Here is an 18714-nt window from a genome sequence, read left to right as displayed (position 1 = left end):
TGACTGAAGCCCCACCCCAAATGCTGGCCAATACTGGGTATGTTGTCAGGGAGCAGAATGAGATCCTATTTTTTAAACGGGATTTTTGGAACATAAAACACATTCCAATAAATGTGAACTGAAAATTATGAATTCATTAAACGACTTTGGTATCTTGTGCTATATATAATATTTATACTCCGACTACTGTAAAATATGTTTTAATATCTTTAGGCAACTATAAAGACTTAAATATTTATAAAATGGCTAAAGATAAAGTATGGCCCTCTTATTCCTACATACAGATGATGTAAGGCTTGCAATCAAAGACAATAACCCTCTCTGCCCATTTGTCATCTTAAAGGAGCCGATCAACCCCATCCCCTGTGTACCATCTACATAAGAGTTGTTACCAGTGTAGACGACTCTAGAGGAGTTTGTGCCTTAAAAACTACCTAGAGTGCCATACTTCACAGAAAACAGGGCTTTCTGAAAATAGAGACAAAACAATAAATTTGCAGGCAAAACAGCTCCAAGAGGGGCCTCAAAATACTGCTGTATTTATCTCTGGGACATGTGAGAATGGGAGGCATTTTGATTTAATATTTCATAACATAGACACAATTGCTTCCTTGCGTGGCATATAATTAATGCTCCTTGCAAAGAGTTGTTTTTTCCCCTTTAATTCCTCAATATCCTAAATGCAAAAATAAAGAGATGAGAAATACTCTTGTGATAGTAATGTCTTCCTTCTGCAGTGTAGAATAGCCCTCCCATAATCACAATAAAAAGAAAGCCACCATGAATTTAGAATCACCCAGAGACCTATTTAAAAAGTAGGTTTAAGTGTGACACCTCAGCCATGAAGCTCTCATCATTTACCCCTCTTGCTTGCCTGCAGTCATGAGCTCTGACTAATTTTTAGAATTCTCCCCATTTCCGTGCCCATCAGGTATGCGAAGAACTGCTTGTGCCCATCTGTGTGAGTCTCCCAAGGGGCAATTCCCCTGGTTGCTTTCTTTTGCTGTCTTTGATCAGGATATGTAGGGTGGACCGGGAACCATGCAGAAGTTTGTGAATCAAAGTTTTGATCTCATTTCACCTGCATTTTAATGAGGTCTGCTACATGCCATTCAAACTTCCCAGCCATCATCCTCATAAGGCTGCCAGTTTCGTGAGAGTAAGCTTCCACGGCTCACCAATCCTGATAGGAGATTTGAAAATAGTGACTGTGGGAAAGGAAGGGACTAGAATAGTGCTTTTCAACCTGACTTTGTATTGGAGTCATTATAGAATGCATGGTACCTCCAATTAAATTATGCTGGGATGCAGCCTGAACATCTTAAGACTTCTTACAGATCCTTGAGGTGCCGCATTGTACAATAGGGTCATTCAAAAACAAATCCACCCATACATGATTGACTAACCTATAATCACAGCACTAACATCTCATGGGGACAGGACAGTCTCTTCAATAAACACATAATGAAAACTGGATTCCCAGTTGCAACAGAATGAAATAGGACCATTTTCCTATACTCCATATAAAAATTAACCTGAAGTTGTTTAAAGACTTGGATATGAGATCTCTAGCAGGGACTCCTAGAAGAAGAGAAGGGAAGACACCTCTCTGAAGTGGAGTTCAGCACTTTGTTGGTTTTAAATAAAACACCAAAGTCCTGGTAACAAAAGCAAGAATAAGTAAGTGGAATTGTTTTAAACTAAAATTGTCCATTTAGCAAGGGCAACCGTCAAACAAATGAAAAGGTACTGCACAAAAGTGAGGAAAATTACTTGATAAGCAGATATCTGGCCAGCAGTCAATAGCTCAAATAAATAAGGAGCAAGGACAATTCAATAATGAAAACCTGACCTGAGGTGATCCAGGAGATAGAAATGAGGGGTCTTGACAAAAGAGAAATTCTTTTCTGATTTATTTAAAGGCACTGTAAGGATAAGAGAAAGGCTCAGACATTGTTTTCATTCTGATAGCAAATTGATCCAAAGGCAGCTAAAATGGGGGGGGGGGGTGAGACACAGAGAGATTGAAGCATTTCTTGGGTCTAGTCACTAGGCAGAGATAGATTTGAATCCAAGTACTTGTCCAAAAATAGCTAATACCTGTCAGGATCAAAACTGATTGCAAACCCAAAGCAATCTCATGACATATCACATACCACCACAAATCTACATGGCCTTAAAATACCTGGTAGAACAGCTTGACTAGATATCTGTAACAGGATGGTCCATAAATGAGGGGGGTGGGTATCTCTAGAACATTCTATAAAATACAATTGAAGCATTTAAGGCTCATGGATATCTTTAAGAGCTTTAAAAATCTCCAAACTAATGTCATTTGCAAATTAGATGTCTTCTTTGCGGGGTCACTTAGGTAAGAAGAAATGATGCGTTGAGACTTCATGTGAGTTTTCGCTGATAAAAAAGATAGGTAGAAGCAAACATGCACTAGATGGCTGGCAAGGCTCTCTTGCTAGCTTGAGGCACACATGCTATTTTCAGCATGTGGATTAAATCAGGACTCAGGAAGTTACAAATGGCTCACATTAGGAACTTTATGGGGTGCTCTGGAATGTCCAAAACCCTATATCATTAACTATGTGATCCAAATGATGCAATACAGCTTATTGTGCATGTCTCTGTCACTTCTGTCTGTAGAGATCCCATTAGATTCCTGATGACAGGAACAGTTAATCTCAAGTGTGAGGGAAAACATCAAGTGTAAGGAAAACTGACGCTCAGAAAAGGAACTGTTGTTTGATCCACAATCCTCCCTTATCCAGAATTTCATTGACAGGGAGAAGAGAGGGAGGGAGAAAAAGGGGAGGGCATTGGCAAGAAGAGAGAGGGAGGTAGAGAGAGGAGAAAGAGAAAGACATGGGGGAAATGAGAGAAAGAACGTGGGACAGAACAGAGACAGAATCCAGAATCCATGGGATGTCAGGCTTCCTCTGTCTTCTTCGACTATATAACTTTGCATGAATTCCATATAACCATTTATCTGGACCATTTATAGAAGCTTTAGGCAATAGATAGAAGCTTGTGTTCATTTTAACCTGATGCTTTCTACTGAAACTTCTCCCTGGGAAACAGAAATAATTTTGAATGTTTCTCTGTTGAAGAAAACAAAAGTCAAGCCTCAAATGGTCCATATTTTTTCTGACATCTCTGTGAGTGTGTATATGCATTCATGTGTGCGTTCATGGTTGGTGGAGTGGGCATGCATGTGTGCTGGTGTGTATGTGCAAGCATACGGAGGCCAGAGATCAACCTTTTGGTATCTTCCTTCAAGTGTCATCTACCTTGTTCATTGAACAGGGTCTATTGGTTGACTTTAGGCTCACTGACTAGGGTGGGTTGGCTAGCCTGCTAGTAAGCCTCAGGGACCTACTTTTCTCTGCCTCCCAGCACTGGAAATATAAATAAATTTATTTCACATAGGTCTGGAATCAAACTCAGGTCTTCATGTTTGCAAGACAATCACTTTATTAAGTGGACGCCATAGCTCATCCAATCCATATTAATAGAGAAAAAACAGCTCAGACAAATCTATTGTTCATGAAGAACAATGTTGGTTGGAGCAAAAGACTCAACCTCAAGGATTCCCAGTGATTCTCCTTGCTGTAGAAAGAGCCAGAGACCCCTACCCCATAAACACTGATTGAGGCAAAAACTACCTTAAGACAAACTTCAGTCTTTTGGACACAAAGGTAATTTAGGGACAAGGCAGGGATATTTTGGGTACTTGCTTCTCTGGAGTGTTTATCTCCAAGGATAACCCCTAAAAGTAGATACACAAAGTCAAGGCCTGTTCTCATCAGAACACAGTTAGCACTTGTCTTAATTAGAGCAGGTTGTTGTGGTTGGAAAAATACCTTCTTTACAATCATACTGTCTAGAGTCCAGCTCCATGTGTTTTTTTGACTAACTAAGATATTGGAATAGATGCTTAGTTTTCTGAGCCTCTTTTTCTTGTCCTTAAAATGAAGAGTGTGCGTGACCTCTGCCTCAGCAGATTTCCAGGGAGATTATATAATATTGTATGTGAAAGTAAAAGTCATGGCTCACCTGGATAAGCTAGAAAGATATTACTATTTTTTAAAAGAGATAGGAATGAGGCATACACACTTGGAGGAGTCACCTAACAGGTGACAGTCTGATGTTTAGGTGATGAGTTGAGTCCATTCCCGACACTATGCTACATCTGCTTTCTGCCTCTAAAGCTCAGATTCCCTTTCTCTGTATTGCCCCAGGCTAATTATAATCCACATGGGTATGTCAACTGCTCTGTATGCAGCTAAAAGGAAAAAATGATTCTTCCCTTATTTTTTTTTTTACTTTGTTTTTCCATTTTCACCTCCCAAAGAGAAAATGTTGGAATAGGGAAGAAGGTTCCATTGGTAACATGCTTAAATCACAAGCATGAAGAAATAAATTCAGATCTACAGCACCCATGTTAAAAACTGACAAGCAAACAAACAATGAATAAACAATTCCAGGTGTGAGCTCTGGGTTCAACATGAGACCATGGCTCAAAATCAAAGAGGCAGAACAATTTTAGTGCATGTATGCATACCTGCATGCTCACATGTACTCTCTCTCTGATTCTGTGTCTCTGTGTCTCTGTGTCTCTCTCTGTCTCTCTCTCTGTCTCTCTCTCTGTCTCTCTCTCTGTCTCTCTCTCTCTCTGTCTCTCTCTCTCTGTCTCTCTCTCTCTCTCTCTCTCTCTCTCTCTCTCTCTCTCTCTCTCTCTCTCTCCATATTTGGAAGGCACTCGGCACTCAGTATGGGTCAGAAAGTAGTTGGATCTCCTCAATCTCATGTTGCAATGGCTCTTGTCAATCCTTGTTTCTCACATTAGGAATGTGTCACCAGAACAGCAAATGGTGGCCCTAAGAGGTTCTTTCATGGGACAAAATATGCTGTGTAGGAAAAACTCTCCTAACTTCAAGCCATTTACAGAATAGCTGCAACTGCTGCTTCGCCAAACACATCAGCAGTAGAGAGCTGAGATTCATCTTGTGAAGTCTGCAGAAGAAATGTAACAGCGCAGGCCTCTCTCTGTACTTGAGACCCTCTCAGAGCCCTAAGCCAGACTTTCCTTTATTGTTTAGTAAGCTTTTTTAATGAAATGTACTACTCTTATTATGGAGGATTCCAAATAGGATCTAAATCACAAGCCAATAAAAGAAAATTATTGAGCTGGGTATCTAAAGTTACTACCTAGAGGCTACTCCAGTGTGGTATGTATAAATCTCTAAACAGTTAAGTAGAATTGTCTTTCTGGTTTTTGGGATGGAAGCCAACAGCCATTTCAGTTACAACGGAAGGAAAATATTTTAGTGCTGAGCTTTCTTCGTTCGGTAGGCATAAAGAGAAATGGTGCTCCCCCACTACCATTTCAGAATTGAGAGAGAATATTGTGGTAATGAAATGCTATACAGGAGCAGCTGAAAAAATGCTTCTCTGATTTCAGGGAGGGAAGCTGGGTAGAAGAAACACGCATATGTGTGTTCATAGTCTGTGTGTACATGGAGTCAGGCTCAGAGGAGGAGGAGGGGAGAGCAGGAAGTGGGAAGGGCAGATGTTGAAGAGTGACATGGGAGTTGGGGATGGGGTGGTCTGTCACTCTAATGGAAACACCAGATGTGTAGATGATCACCCAACACTGGCCACACTGCATCTTTAAGACACAAAACCAGCACCATTCAGGAAGGATATGAACACTTCCACTAAGAGACCCATGACCCCAGTTCTGCCAAACACCACAGCTCTCCCTCCAGGAGCAAGCTACAGAACCTATAAAATGCAGAACTCTGTGTAATAAAAACCAAGAAAATTCCAGAGACTCTCAGTTAAAAAGGACCACTGGGCTCTTCCCATTCAATCTGCCTCTTGTCACAGAGATCATGGTGGCCAGTAATGTTCCCTTAGTCTACAATGGTAGAATGCTCCCAACCTCTGCAGATCCTGATCTGTTTCCTCGGAATGACTTCCTTATGTTAGGAAGAAAACCTAGTCCTTTATTTATTAGCTATTGGTCCTGATCTTTGTGCAAAAGAACAACAGGCCTTTTAACTTGCTCATCTCTACCATTGGTAAATGGCTCATTCAGACATTCCTCATTCTGGCTGTCCTTTTTACACAATTATTTTGTTTGTCCCTTTCTCCACTTCAACTTGTTATGGCTTATGAGAAATCCTTCTGGTGACCAGGGTGTAATGATCCCTGCTCCCAATAAATTATACTTTCACCAGCAAGACTCATCTAGTAGTATTTCCTCAGTGGTAGCTTGCAAATGAATATTCAGACACCCATACTGGATTCCTTCCTATGAGCTTGGTCCCTAAGTTCCAGCTTGGGAAAGTCCCCAAGAAGCCTGAATTTATTGTCCAGTGAATTAAAGGTCCTAATCCAAAACATCTCTCCCAAAGGGAAAAATGGAAAAAGTCACTGTGGCTTTAGATAATGAAAGGCTGGAGAAAATGGGTATGAGCACGCATGTGTGAATGTGTAAGTGCATGTGTGCATGTATGTATGTGTGTTTGTGATAGAAGCAGAAGAATCAAGATCATTTTCAGCTACATAGATTCTGACTCAAAAAAGAAAACAAAACAGTAACAATAAAAACCATATAATAGAGGAAAAATTAACATCTGTTATTTGATTTTTGTGCTATTTCCCTGGATTGTTGGGCATCTAATGATTCCTCAGCTCCAACTACAGTGCCCTTGGCTTCCTCACTCTAAAGTGATCCTCAAACCTTCTCTTCCACTATCCCCACAACTTCTCGCCAAGTCTCCATATCCTTTCTAGAGCACTAGAGGCCTTATTGCAGTTGAATACTCCTCCTGAACCAGAGGTCATTTTCCACATCAGGTTTCAGCTTCCCCTGGATTTCCCATCAGCTTCCTGAGGAAAGGAAGCATGTCTAAAACCCAATCCTCCCAACACTGCTTTCTCCCCCAACCCCGCACCACTCTGCAAGCCCGTGTGGCTGACTAGCATCACGGTCCTCAGTTAGAGTGATAGGGAAGAAACTCATCCTTGCAGATTCCACAGTGCTTCTTGCTACAGCCTATATGTGTGTAAGAAGAGCCCAGACAAGGAATGGGTTTCATGTTCTCTATCTCACCAACAATGCCTACCACACGGTCTGGACACACACAGGCACTTGGCACATGCTTGTGGAATTGGACAGACACATCTAGGACATGAAGCATGAATCATACCAATATAAGGCCTACAACAGGGAGAGATGAAGAAACGCCCTTTAAAACTAGCATTCAAACATAGCCCAGGTATTGAAATACAACGGGGAATTCCTTCTTATGGAGACTCAGCTTGCATCAAGGACAGGACTCTGCTGGTTTTGGGATATCTATCAATGCAATGTTAGATCTCAGCTGTGTCACTTCCCAAAGCTATGTGCTGGGTAACTAACACCTATACTTATCACTTAGAGATGGTGACAGAAGCTAGGTTGGCAAGTAAAGCCTGTAAGCAAAAGATTTCCACACAGCCTCCTGCCACTTCTACCTCCTCTTGAGTTTTTTCAAGTCCCAAGAAGACAAGTAAGATCCAAAGATATGCAAAGTTAAGAGGGAGCAGCAGGAGTATACTTAAAGCCACTTGGCCCATGAACTTCTAGCTGCTTCTCCCATCTCTGCCTTCTGCACTGACAAGAGTGTTGGGATCATTGACATGTACCATGGCATCCAGTTCTTCAGGTAGGGTCTGAATCAATCTCATGTCAAGTTTCTTCTAAAGGAGCATGGCCTGTGGCATGTTATTTCAACTCTGATGGGTCTACTGGCATATACTGATAGGTCTACTGGCACGTAAAAGAACATCTGTATCCTGTCAAACGATGGAGTCCTTTGCTTCTTAGGAGCCTCCATCCAAAGCTGAAGCTCCTGTTGTTCTTTACCTCAGCACTGATGAATTAATGCTGCAGGCTATGTGGGCTATCGTCATGGTTTTTCGTGGTCCTCACCACTTCAATGTGATCAGGACTAAATTCTTTGCCTTCTTCCTCAACTCATGTCTCTTCCTTGGTCCTGTCTTCTTCCTTAGTTTCAAGGCCATTATCCAGTAGCCAACCTCAAAACCCACTCCCAGTTCCTCACCCATCCTCTGCTTTTCAACCACTGCCCTCAGCAGCCATCTCTCCAATACTTCAAATCTGCCTCCATGGCTGCCTTGCTTCACTATGACACCACAAGCTGCACAAGGAGCCTCAACCCATTTCCCAAGAACTCTTTTCTACTACTCATAGGCATGCCTCCTACCTTTAGCCAGGGTCAAGCTGTAGTTTTCAAAGACAGGTTTATAATTGCCCTGGTCTGACAAATCTTTGAGGACATCCCCAAATCAAAACTCTTAGCAAGGCCAAAAAAAGTTATCTCCCCACAGTAAGAAGTCTAGTTATTGAGCCACTAGCCACAGAGAGCCATTTCTCACAATTTGGGGGTAAGATGACCTACCCCTCTCAAGCACATGTGTGTACTAACTTGTCTATGATGGTGGCAGTGCTTAAGAAGACTGTGGAACCATTAGCCTTGCTGGGGGAGACCACTGGGGAGGGGTAGACCTTAAAGTTTTATAGCTTGGTCTTACTTCCTGTTCACTTTGCTTCTGAACTGCAGGTGCTTTGTGACCAACTGGCCTCCTATTCCTGCCGCCATTCCTTTCCAGCCATGAAGGACTATCTTCCCGTGAGCCATGAGCCAGAACAGCCCATTCCCTCTTTCACTTGTTTCCTGTCAGATACTTTGTCCCAGCACTGAGAAGATGCTGCTGAAGTTTAACTTTATTACAAGTTAGGACAAGAGAAAATTCAGTTCCTCCACTGCATTGTCTCAAGGGCTCAATAGCCCTTCAGACATTGCATTCAATGAGTGCCCAGCTGTTGCCTCTGTTGGGAGAACTTATAAAGATGTGTGAATAGATGCAATAAGTCCCCTCTCTGTGTCCCTCTCCTGCTAACCTGGCCCTCTTTTATCTGTACTGTCGTTGTCCTCCACTCCCTGCATTTCTTGCTGCTAGTGAGAGGCTGAACCTGAGCCACTACTGTCTTTAGAGTGGCTGGTACATGGGGGACAGGCCTGTGTTTCTTTCTTTTCCCTAAGAGAAGCCTTGACCAGAAGAGAAAATAAAGTGCAGGATGCTCATTTCACATTTTTATATTTAAAATAACAAAAAAGAGCCACTCCATCCCAGCTCACATTTTAGGTGCTGATCCCAGAGGCTCTCTGGGAATGAACCCTGACTCTTCCCAAGATCAGACTTCCTTCTCATCTTTTAGCACCACAGGGAAACAGGCTGGCAAAGAGGCACTATTGTACCAGCTGATTTAAATGGAAGTGTTTCCCCCAGATAAATGCATGCTAAATAATACACCAGCTCTCCAGCCAAAGGGAAATGACAGGCACTCTGCAAATAAAGGCACTTAGTCGCTGGTAAAGAGCTGTAAAGTGGCTCCGAGCTGATGTTTGCTGACCAGCAAGAAGCTGCTTCACCTGCTTTATGTGACTGTCAGTGCAGTTTTGCCTGCTGTATATTAAAACTGCATCTCATAGACCCAAATGTCACATCGGATATACTAGCCCACATGGAACATACCACCTTCTGCTGTAATTGTTTTTGACAACCAGCCATCACATCTCCTCTCTTTTCAGAAAGTGTCTGGCCCAGAATCCTTAGGCTGGGTCAGTTCTGACACCATGTCGGCTAGCAAAGTGACACGAAAGAACAAGGTGCAGAGAAGCAAAGGTAAAAAAAAAAAAAAGAGGAGTCCCTATAACATGCCCTGGCAGTTGTATAGACACAGATGCAAATCCTACCCATGGAGGCTGGACGTTCTCGGTGCTAATGGGCCCTTTCCTATTCAAGTGTAGCACATTAGAACAGCTTCCCACATGGTCATCAGAGTACTCCACCACAAGAGCAGAGCAGCTGTCCTCATTCCACATTTCTGGACCCAGCTGGGTTTTGGAAGAATAAAAACATGGCTTGTATATAGGTAAAGGTGGTTGTGCATTTTTTTGTCAAGGACCATGGGGTTCATTGTGATGAAACAAGCCTGGGAGATGTGAGGAACTCCTATGGTTTTCATTTAGGGCACATACTATTTGTTGCCCAAAACACAAAGAACTACACGATGCCTCTGCTGCCTGTAACTCCAGCCTCCCTTGGAGTGTGTACCTTCCAAATACCTGGATGGAGAAGCAAGGATCTGAGGCCGCGGGATTGGCTAGTCAAAGAGGTCATAGAAGTGGAGGATGGCAGGGACCTTCAACGCCCCTATTTATCTCATGGCTAGAACTCAAAGAAGTGTGTACCAATGGGCTCTAGAGGTGAGCAGTGGAGAAGAACCAACACTGGACTGTTGTCATTGGAATACCAGAGTTGTACCAGAGGATGATACTCAGGTCAATGACAGGATAGGAGAAGACAGGGTGAAAAAGAAAATGATGTATGCCTATTTCAGGTGTACGCATAATACACAGTAGTGTATTATTACACATCTGTAGACCTTGAAGTCCTGATTGTATTGGGAGGACACAGATAGGCCAGAGTGAGTGAGTGCTTCATGCCCTCTTCTGTTCTCTGCATCTCTAACCAAGGGGAAAGACTGCTCCTTCCAAATCTTTCCCACTCCTTTGCTCTTCCCTCCCCAGGACAGGAATGAGTTGATCAGCATGCTCAATGTGCTGCTTTAGAACAGCCTGTACCAGTCACCCAGGGATCTCATTAGAATGCACATCTGACAGGTAGTATAAGGTAGACCATGGGAAGATGTATTTCCAACAAGCTGCCCCAGGTGATGCTCACATCAGGGTGAGAGTGGGGAAGACAAATTAAAGAGTAAGGACTTAGAGGAAGAAACCACATGCCAGCTAGCTGCATTGAACCCCTGGAAGATCAACTCACTGTCTTTGCACTCCCAGGACTCCCTGGGCAAACTGAGAAGGAGGCAAGTTCTGTTGCCTGTGTGTACAGCCTGGCAGAACTCAGGGTGTCTCTCAGGGTTTTGCTATGTTGCTCTCTTCCATAGCTGCACCAGTATTTATATTGTGGACCATCAGGAGGGATGGATGATGGGATAAAGAGGCCAAAGTTAGGCCTGAGGCAGGGTTATGTCAGAAAAATGGAAGCTTGACATGATTTGTTTAGTACTAGTGACTGATGCAACTCTCAGAAAGGTTGGAGAAGCACAAGTCAGCAAAATGGGTGGTGTTACAGCTTAGCCTAAAGCTGCTGGGAATCCCAAGGAAGTCTGCCTCTTCTCCTGGGGCCCAGCAGCAGGGCCACTGACTGATACTCCCCTGAGAGTGGCTTTGAACCTCATAGCTGGACCTGGCTCTACTATGAAACATTCAGGCCTCTCCTTTTCTTTCACTTCCCTAGTCCCACCACAGAGTACCTGTTTCTCTACCTAGTTCTCTCCAGGACAGCCAGTGCAAGGAAGAAAACCTGCAATGTCAGGGTTTTTCAGGTACTACGGTCTTTTGGATTTTTGGCAATGCTGAGCAGAAGCTAGATACGGGTGGTGGTGCTGGGTTGTTCAAAGACAGCAGAGCACCAAAGTCTTAGCTCCATGACCCAGTCAAGCTTCTAGAAATCTCTGCATGACGAGCTACCAATGAGGAGTTTCCTACCTCAGTAGCTACAGGCCTTGCTCCTTGGAATGATGGGAGTAAGGCCCCCAATCCAGCAGTCAATCATGCCCATCCAGTAAGCCTTGCATGACCCACATAGAGCTGTCACTCAGAAGAAAATGTTTTTCTCCTATCCTTTTCTATCCTGATTTCCAAGGTCATTCATTATGGGGTTACTTGCTGTGCAACTTCCCTAAGACTACAAGATGACATCATTACTTATAACTATCTGTCCAGAATCTCAGAGCAAATGACAGGGAAGATTGAGGCCAAGAGAAGGCAGCTGTGTGCCATTTCAGGTATCTGTGCCTTCTCCAGGAAAATGTACAGTTCAGCCAGCATCACTCCTTGCCATATGACTTCAAGTATCTGTACCATCTCTACTCTTTAGAGATCTCCACCCTTATGTGAGTAGTGTTTTGGATGTGACACTAAGCATAGTAAAGCTTAACATTCCCTTTTCAGCTCCATGGAAAAGTACTCACAGGGAAGGAGATGGAAATTGTACAGCTGACATTTACGCATTGTTCTGGCTCTTAGACAATGACCCTAGTCATAAAGCCCATTGTTTGAAAAGGCAGAGAGGGTAGCCATTTAAAGACTCTTCTGTTGCCTCAAAGGGCAACAAACTGAAGGAAGGAGACATACATCAGGTTTCAGGTCTGCATCTCCAGATGGCAGGAAGTACAGATGCTCCTCTGTAAGCCATTGTGGCAAGCACAGGTTTCATTGCCAGGCGGGCTGATGTGAGCCTCTTTGAATTACTGAGTGAAGGATATCCCTCTTGCCAGTCCCTGTCCCCCATAGGCACAACAGAGAAGTATTACAGCCTGTCCTTACCTTGGGAATTAGCCTGCAAGACCCCGATGCTGTCATCAAACTGCATAGATTTGATGTTGAGTGACGCCAAGATGCATTCCTTGTCCTGAAGCGAAGTATCATCAATATTATTCTGATTGGCTGACAGGATAACGCACATGTCACAGAGGTTGATGTTGACAGCCCTTAAATCAGCCCGACTTAATGGCGTACCCTTTGGCATGGGGGTGGGAGAAAGAGAGAGAGAGAGGAGAGAGAGAGAGAGAGAGAGAGAGAGAGAGAGAGAGAGAGAGGATATGAGAATACCAAGAGAGAGTGAAGAGGGAAAGAGGAAAAATAAAAACAAATTAAAGATTGAGCAGGAGCTCTGGGACATTATTTAACAAGTATCTTTTTTGTGTCTTGACATTAAGTTGGCCTAACTACATTTCAGGGAATAAGGGCTGCACGCTAATCTAAAGGGTAGTTGGTGCTGGTGGCAGCATTTCAGGCCAGTTCTCAATACTCAATCAAGCTATTACTAACAAACACGAGACAAATAATGCCAGGGTCTACGTCTTCCTCCTGCCTGGAAATTGTCTTGATTTAAGTAACTGTCCTGTGGCAACCTCTGCCTTTCAGAACATAACGAGGGGGTGGGTTTCAAATGCCTGTTTATTTAATAGCAGGTCACTTCTGTCTCAGGCAACAGACAGCATATCCAACTAGAATTTTTAACAATTTCTAACGCAGTCATGGGGAAAATCCACAAAGCATGGTATGATAAAATGGGGCTCATGGCTCTGCTCAATAGGGAGGTCTGAGGGGAGCCAATGGAATTAGTGTGCATTTTGTACAGGGCAGAGGAAAAGGGGTAAACTTTGGGTCATAAAATTTTATTGCACAATGTTTAGTAAAAAAAAAAATGCCAAGAAAAGGACACGATGATCCAACAACATAAGCAAAGTTAACTATATTTGGGGACATGTGTACAATAGAGGAAGCGTAGGCAGGAACAGCCTCAGCTACCCTTCCACCTAATCACTGGGTTGGAATAAGCTCCAAGATATAGGGAGTAGTAAGTGGTGGGGAGGTGGGTATCTCGAACAATTTAAAAAGTATAGCTCCATTTATTTGAAATAAATGAAGCTACTCAAAGTAAAAATTATATATTTATAAATGTATGTAAATTCAAAAAGAAAACTCGGGAAAAACTATACCCTAAACTAATAACAGTAATTACCTCTGGGAGAGGAAAGGATGGAGTGGAAAGTTTGCTTTTGACTTTATATACTCTGATATTGTTTGAATATTTTATAACAAGAACAGATTTGTATATTACTGGTACAATTAAAAATAAATAAGCCAGTAAACAGAGTTTTCTAAAATCCTATAACAATGTGAGGCAGTAAAAACCTTTGTAGATCCAAGGTTAATGATAGAGTGTAATGGTAGATTTGATAGACTGGATGAGTACTCTCACACTCTGGGCCATCCCATATTAGACAGCATTATTTTGGGGGTTCTCATGCAGCCCAAAACATCCCTGATCCTCTAGATGCATTTAAATATATATATCTAAATGCATATATATATATATATATATATATATATATATATATATATATATATATATATCCCAGTTGCCTTCAGCCTTAGCCTATATTGGCCAAGTGTTTGCCAGCTGCTGTATATATCTCCCCTAGTTCCCATCACTAGATGGGGTTTAGGAAAATAGGATCTAGATAACTATGGACCACTTCAACTCCTCTTTATGACTCAGTGGAAGTCATGACTCTATTCTAGGGCTCCTAAATATTGCTGTAAAGTTGAGCCATAGAGAAAGGGCATTTAGGGCCATAGGCTGGTCCAAGCACTGGAGTGGTATCTTGGGAGAAGGAGAAAAACACCATCTTCTATGATAGCTTGGTACAAAATTAAGTGTGACCAACTTTCTGTATCACATTGCCAGTGTATAAACAACAGCTGTCGATGTCCACGTTCTTTTAATTTTCACCTTGTAGGAAACCCAGCAGTAATTGTGATCTGAAGGAGCTCATGTCCAGTTGTAGGCATATGATTTCAAGCCACAAGAAATACCAAAGTCATACATAGAAAGCTTTTGTTTCTCTAGGATGCCCTTATAGGAACGACACAATTTAACAATGGAGACAGGGGTTAAGGCTCATAATGTACAAACCCACTGTGTTTAAGTGTACTACATTTGGGGGATTTATACAGGCTCTAAAAATATAAGACTTGTTCTGACTTTTAGGGGCAGATGAGAAAATGTGGATGGGGTCACACAGAAGGAAACACAGGCATATGCAAAAATATCAGAGGTCATGCCACAAGTCCTGCCTACATAAACATCCACCTGTGCACCTAGCAAATTAGTTCACTTTTTACAGAGATACCTTCAGAGTTAAAGGGGTCATGTGATATATCACACGTAAATAGTGATGACCACAGAAGGAGATAATCAAATTGATTGGTCATATTTCTGAATTTAGCAACAGATATACAGTATATGGATATGCTTCTTTAAAGAGTGAACTGTAACAAGTGACCATCTTTAACTGCAGGTATACATTAAAGCAGTCAGGGTTTGGTCCTGTATCCAAACCGGATCTGTCTAATGTTTTTTCTGCATTGAGGGACCTGTTGGACCAGGCATTATGGGAGATACATAGTGCACCCAAGGGTGCTATCTGTAAATAGCCCCTTATATATTCTTTAACACATTATACTGCTTGGCTCTTCTGGCTGCATTTCTGTTGCTCTACAAGCTGATAAAAAAGTAGGGAAAAACAGACCTCTTGATAGCTAAGTGGCTGCATACCCCTCAATTTTAGGTATGACTTGATAATAAAAATAGTTGGAGGATAGGCAATATTTTCCTGAATTTCTGGCATATATAAACCATATAAAACTTTGAAAAGAATTATTAGTCTTTAAGTCTGAAATTTTGTGGATAATATATTATAATTATAAAGTTGCTAGTCATTTGGCTTTTAAATTACCCATCCCTTATCTTCATACTAAATTGTGGAGTCCCAAATTGTCTTTTATAGATTGGTGTCCTAGCAATCTTTGTGATCAATAAGCACACACACACACGTGTGTGTGTGTGTGTGTGTGTGTGTGTGTGTGTGTGTGTGTGTGTGTTTACATATATACACAAACACACAAAGCCATGGAAAACATGTCTGGGTTTCTAGACAAAGGATGAATTCCCAGATTCCCCAGAGAGGAGGTATGAAATTCCATACAGTAGAGATAAACTTGCTCTTTATTTATTTATTTATTTGGTCAATATCAGATGGAAGATGGGACAGGTCTATGTTTCTCTAAGATTAACCGTGTCAAATTAAAATGCCAATAATTATATATATATATATATATTATACATGTATAATATATATATATATATATATCTCAAAATAGGGTGACATTCTAAATTTCACCCAGGAAAGAGAGTTTAGACAGTGGTACATTAATGCATGTAGAGGTAGCTCAACTTCACCCTTGACAAGGGGCTGCACTTGGCTGCAAATTCTTTTAATAAGGCCTCCCAGGCTTTTAGTTTCTTAGCAGAGTACAGGGGAAGGACTCCCACATCCTCAGGCCTGTAGCCACATAAAGGAGCAGACACATGATCAAAGCTTCAACAATTACAGCCACCTGGGACTTCCTCTTGTGAATATAAAGATGAAGAACAGGACATCAAATAGTGTGACCCTGACTTACAGGCAATATGGATACTTTGGGGAAGTTGTGCAGTGTTTCCCACTCCCGCTTGAGGTACTCGATGGAGCCCACAAACACAATGTGTTTGAGCTCATGATAGTGAAAATTGCTAGCACGAAGCGGCATCACCAGGTTCCGGAGGCCAATCAGGGCTGAGCTGACATCCCCAAAGATGCAGACTACAACATGACCACTCAGGACAGTCATGGCAGCTTCACTTCGAGTCTGTAACAGAAAGGGGTGCAAGAGTATAAGAAGAAGTGCTTATAATATTGGTATAAGGGGAGAAAGCATCACTTATGCAGAGAGGAAGGCTAACACTAGTTGCTGCTTACTGTGTACCACTGCTGTGATTGAGGTGTTGTTCAAAGAGTGTCCCCCAAGGGCCCATTGTGGTTAAAGTCTTTGTCTTCAGGGTGGCATTATTTTATGGTAGATCTTTGTTGAGTTGAAGCCTTGCTGAGGTCTTTAGATTATTTAAGGTGTGGGGCAGTTTATGTGCAACCACCTGGGAGTTTTCACATGATTCCTTGACTCCGTCCATGTCTTCCCCAAAGACAATCAGTACAAGAAGAGAAACACGGACACACCCATCTCCTTTTTCTCTGCTCATGTTTGATCTCCTGCTATAATCATCTACCACTTCAGCAAAGATCAGGCAATTGGGGTAGCCTAGCATTAGACTTCGAACTTGTTAAACTGTGAGCTACTGTTTTCTCTTTGTGAATTAGCTATCTCAGACATTTTTATTATAATAGCACAAAGGTACCCAATAAAGCTATTATTTGAACTATAGTAAAAACAAAATGTTTAATTTAATTCAGAATAATAGAAAAGAAATAATTCTTCAGCATCATATGTAAAATTGCAAAAGGTACCTCTTCTAATGGATAAAAGTATACTTGAGAAAGTGGAGAACTGGGTAAAAAGGTAAAACTCAGGTCACCATGTGGGCTGCTGTACACCACCAGGTTCTTTTATGAAGTCAAAAACTGGTTCAAAACTCTATGTTCAGCATTTTGGAGAACATATAGATCTTTATAGTAAGTTTAGTACATACAGCAAGCATACATACAAGCATATGTTTTCCCTTGTTGGTTCTATTTACCATTAAAGAATCTGTAAAATACCAGGAGGGCTTGCAGGACAGCTATTATTTTTTATTTTGCCACTATATACATGTTATATACTCATCTGTAATATGCACAGAAGTATTTACTTTATTTACATTATAAATTCCTGTAAGCATATATTCACACATTACTACCTTCTAGAACAATAGGGTGCACCATGTAGACTTGTGATGAGGAGACGGGGATAGGAATTTTTAGGAGAACAAAGACAATAAAAGGGGATGTTTGGGTATATTGGAAGAAAGTAAGTCTTAGCGTCCATTAAATAGGTGATAAACAATTTAATCCCAGCACTTAGGAGGCAGAGGCAGGTGGATCTCTGAGTTGGAGGTCAGCCTGACCTAAAGAGTGAGTTCCAGGGATTACACAGAGAAACCTAGTCTCAAATAAAAAAGGAAGGAAGGAAGAGATGATGAAATAATGAAAAAGAAAAAGAAAGTGAAAGGAAGAAAGAAAGGAGGGAGGGAAGGAAGAAGGAAGGAAGGAAGGAAGGAAGGAAGGAAGGAAGGAAGGAAGGAAGGAAGGAAGGGTAAAATGAGAGCCATTTAGGCCCTTTGGCTAAGATGATGATTAAATGCTCCTATTCTTTGGATGGTCTCAGCTGAAACTTGAGGTTCTCTCTTTAGATGTTTCAGTGGGGTAGCATACCCCTCACTGTCTCAGGAGATTGAATGTGATATCTGAAACCATAGGCTGGCTGCTGTGGTCTGCAGCTTCAATCTGATGATACAAGCCTACAGGCTTCTATATGACCACTGAGCTAAAACTGATTTTTAAAATTCACAATGACTAAAAGGTAAACCAATATTGGAAATGTCACTATGAATGATGATCATATAAAATTCACATTCCAATAAAGTTTTACTGGGACACAGCCAACTCATAATATCGAGGTATTTTCCATGGTTCCTTTCATGGAAAACAAGAGTTGTCGGTTGAGACAAAGATCACATGGCCCGTGAGACTTAAATCACTAATGCCTGCTTCTACAGAAAAAGCATACTGACCCATGTTCAGACTTTAGGGTTTCCTAAGTTATTTTTGGAAGGGTTTGTCTCATGTAAAAACCCACAAATAGTCATGACAAGGGTCTAGAAGCCAATCAGTAAAGACACAGACCAATGTCTTTCCCCAGCCCTAGATCTGCATCCATGAAGATGACAAAGGAAGGAATATTCCTATATAAGAGGACCCCAGTTACCCAGAAAGTGCAAATGGCTATCTGTCCACTACTGACATTTTGATTATTATACAGGTGAAAAAGAGAACAGGATGAAAGCAGGATGGGGTGGTTCATTGTTTCTCCTCTAATCAACACCTTCTCCCTGCCTGCCAACTTTCCTGTTTCTTACCATATGCTTGTAAGGTCCCAT

The 18714-nt window shown here is 41.8% G+C and overlaps 1 protein-coding gene across 21 annotated transcripts in view; it reads right to left on the bottom strand.

Annotated features, from left to right (window-relative positions):
* Kcnma1 (potassium calcium-activated channel subfamily M alpha 1) overlaps positions 1–18714 on the bottom strand; it is a 705305-nt gene that overhangs the window by 71308 nt on the left and 615283 nt on the right. For all 21 annotated transcript variants that reach the window (XM_087586686.1, XM_087586674.1, XM_087586678.1 and 18 more), the window contains 2 exons: positions 16209–16433; positions 12501–12693 (listed from right to left, as the gene is read on the bottom strand). In XM_087586686.1, the coding sequence (XP_087442812.1) occupies positions 12501–12693; positions 16209–16433 (418 nt within the window). The remainder of the gene's footprint in view (positions 1–12500; positions 12694–16208; positions 16434–18714) is intronic.

The sequence above is a fragment of the Rattus norvegicus genome, chromosome 15 (assembly GCF_021556685.1).
Source record: "Rattus norvegicus strain SHRSP/BbbUtx chromosome 15, alternate assembly SHRSP_T2T, whole genome shotgun sequence".
In the NCBI taxonomy this organism is placed as follows: Eukaryota; Metazoa; Chordata; class Mammalia; order Rodentia; family Muridae; genus Rattus; species Rattus norvegicus.
The sequence above is the reverse complement of the archived record's forward strand: the minus strand, read 5'-3'. Positions and strand labels throughout refer to the sequence as shown.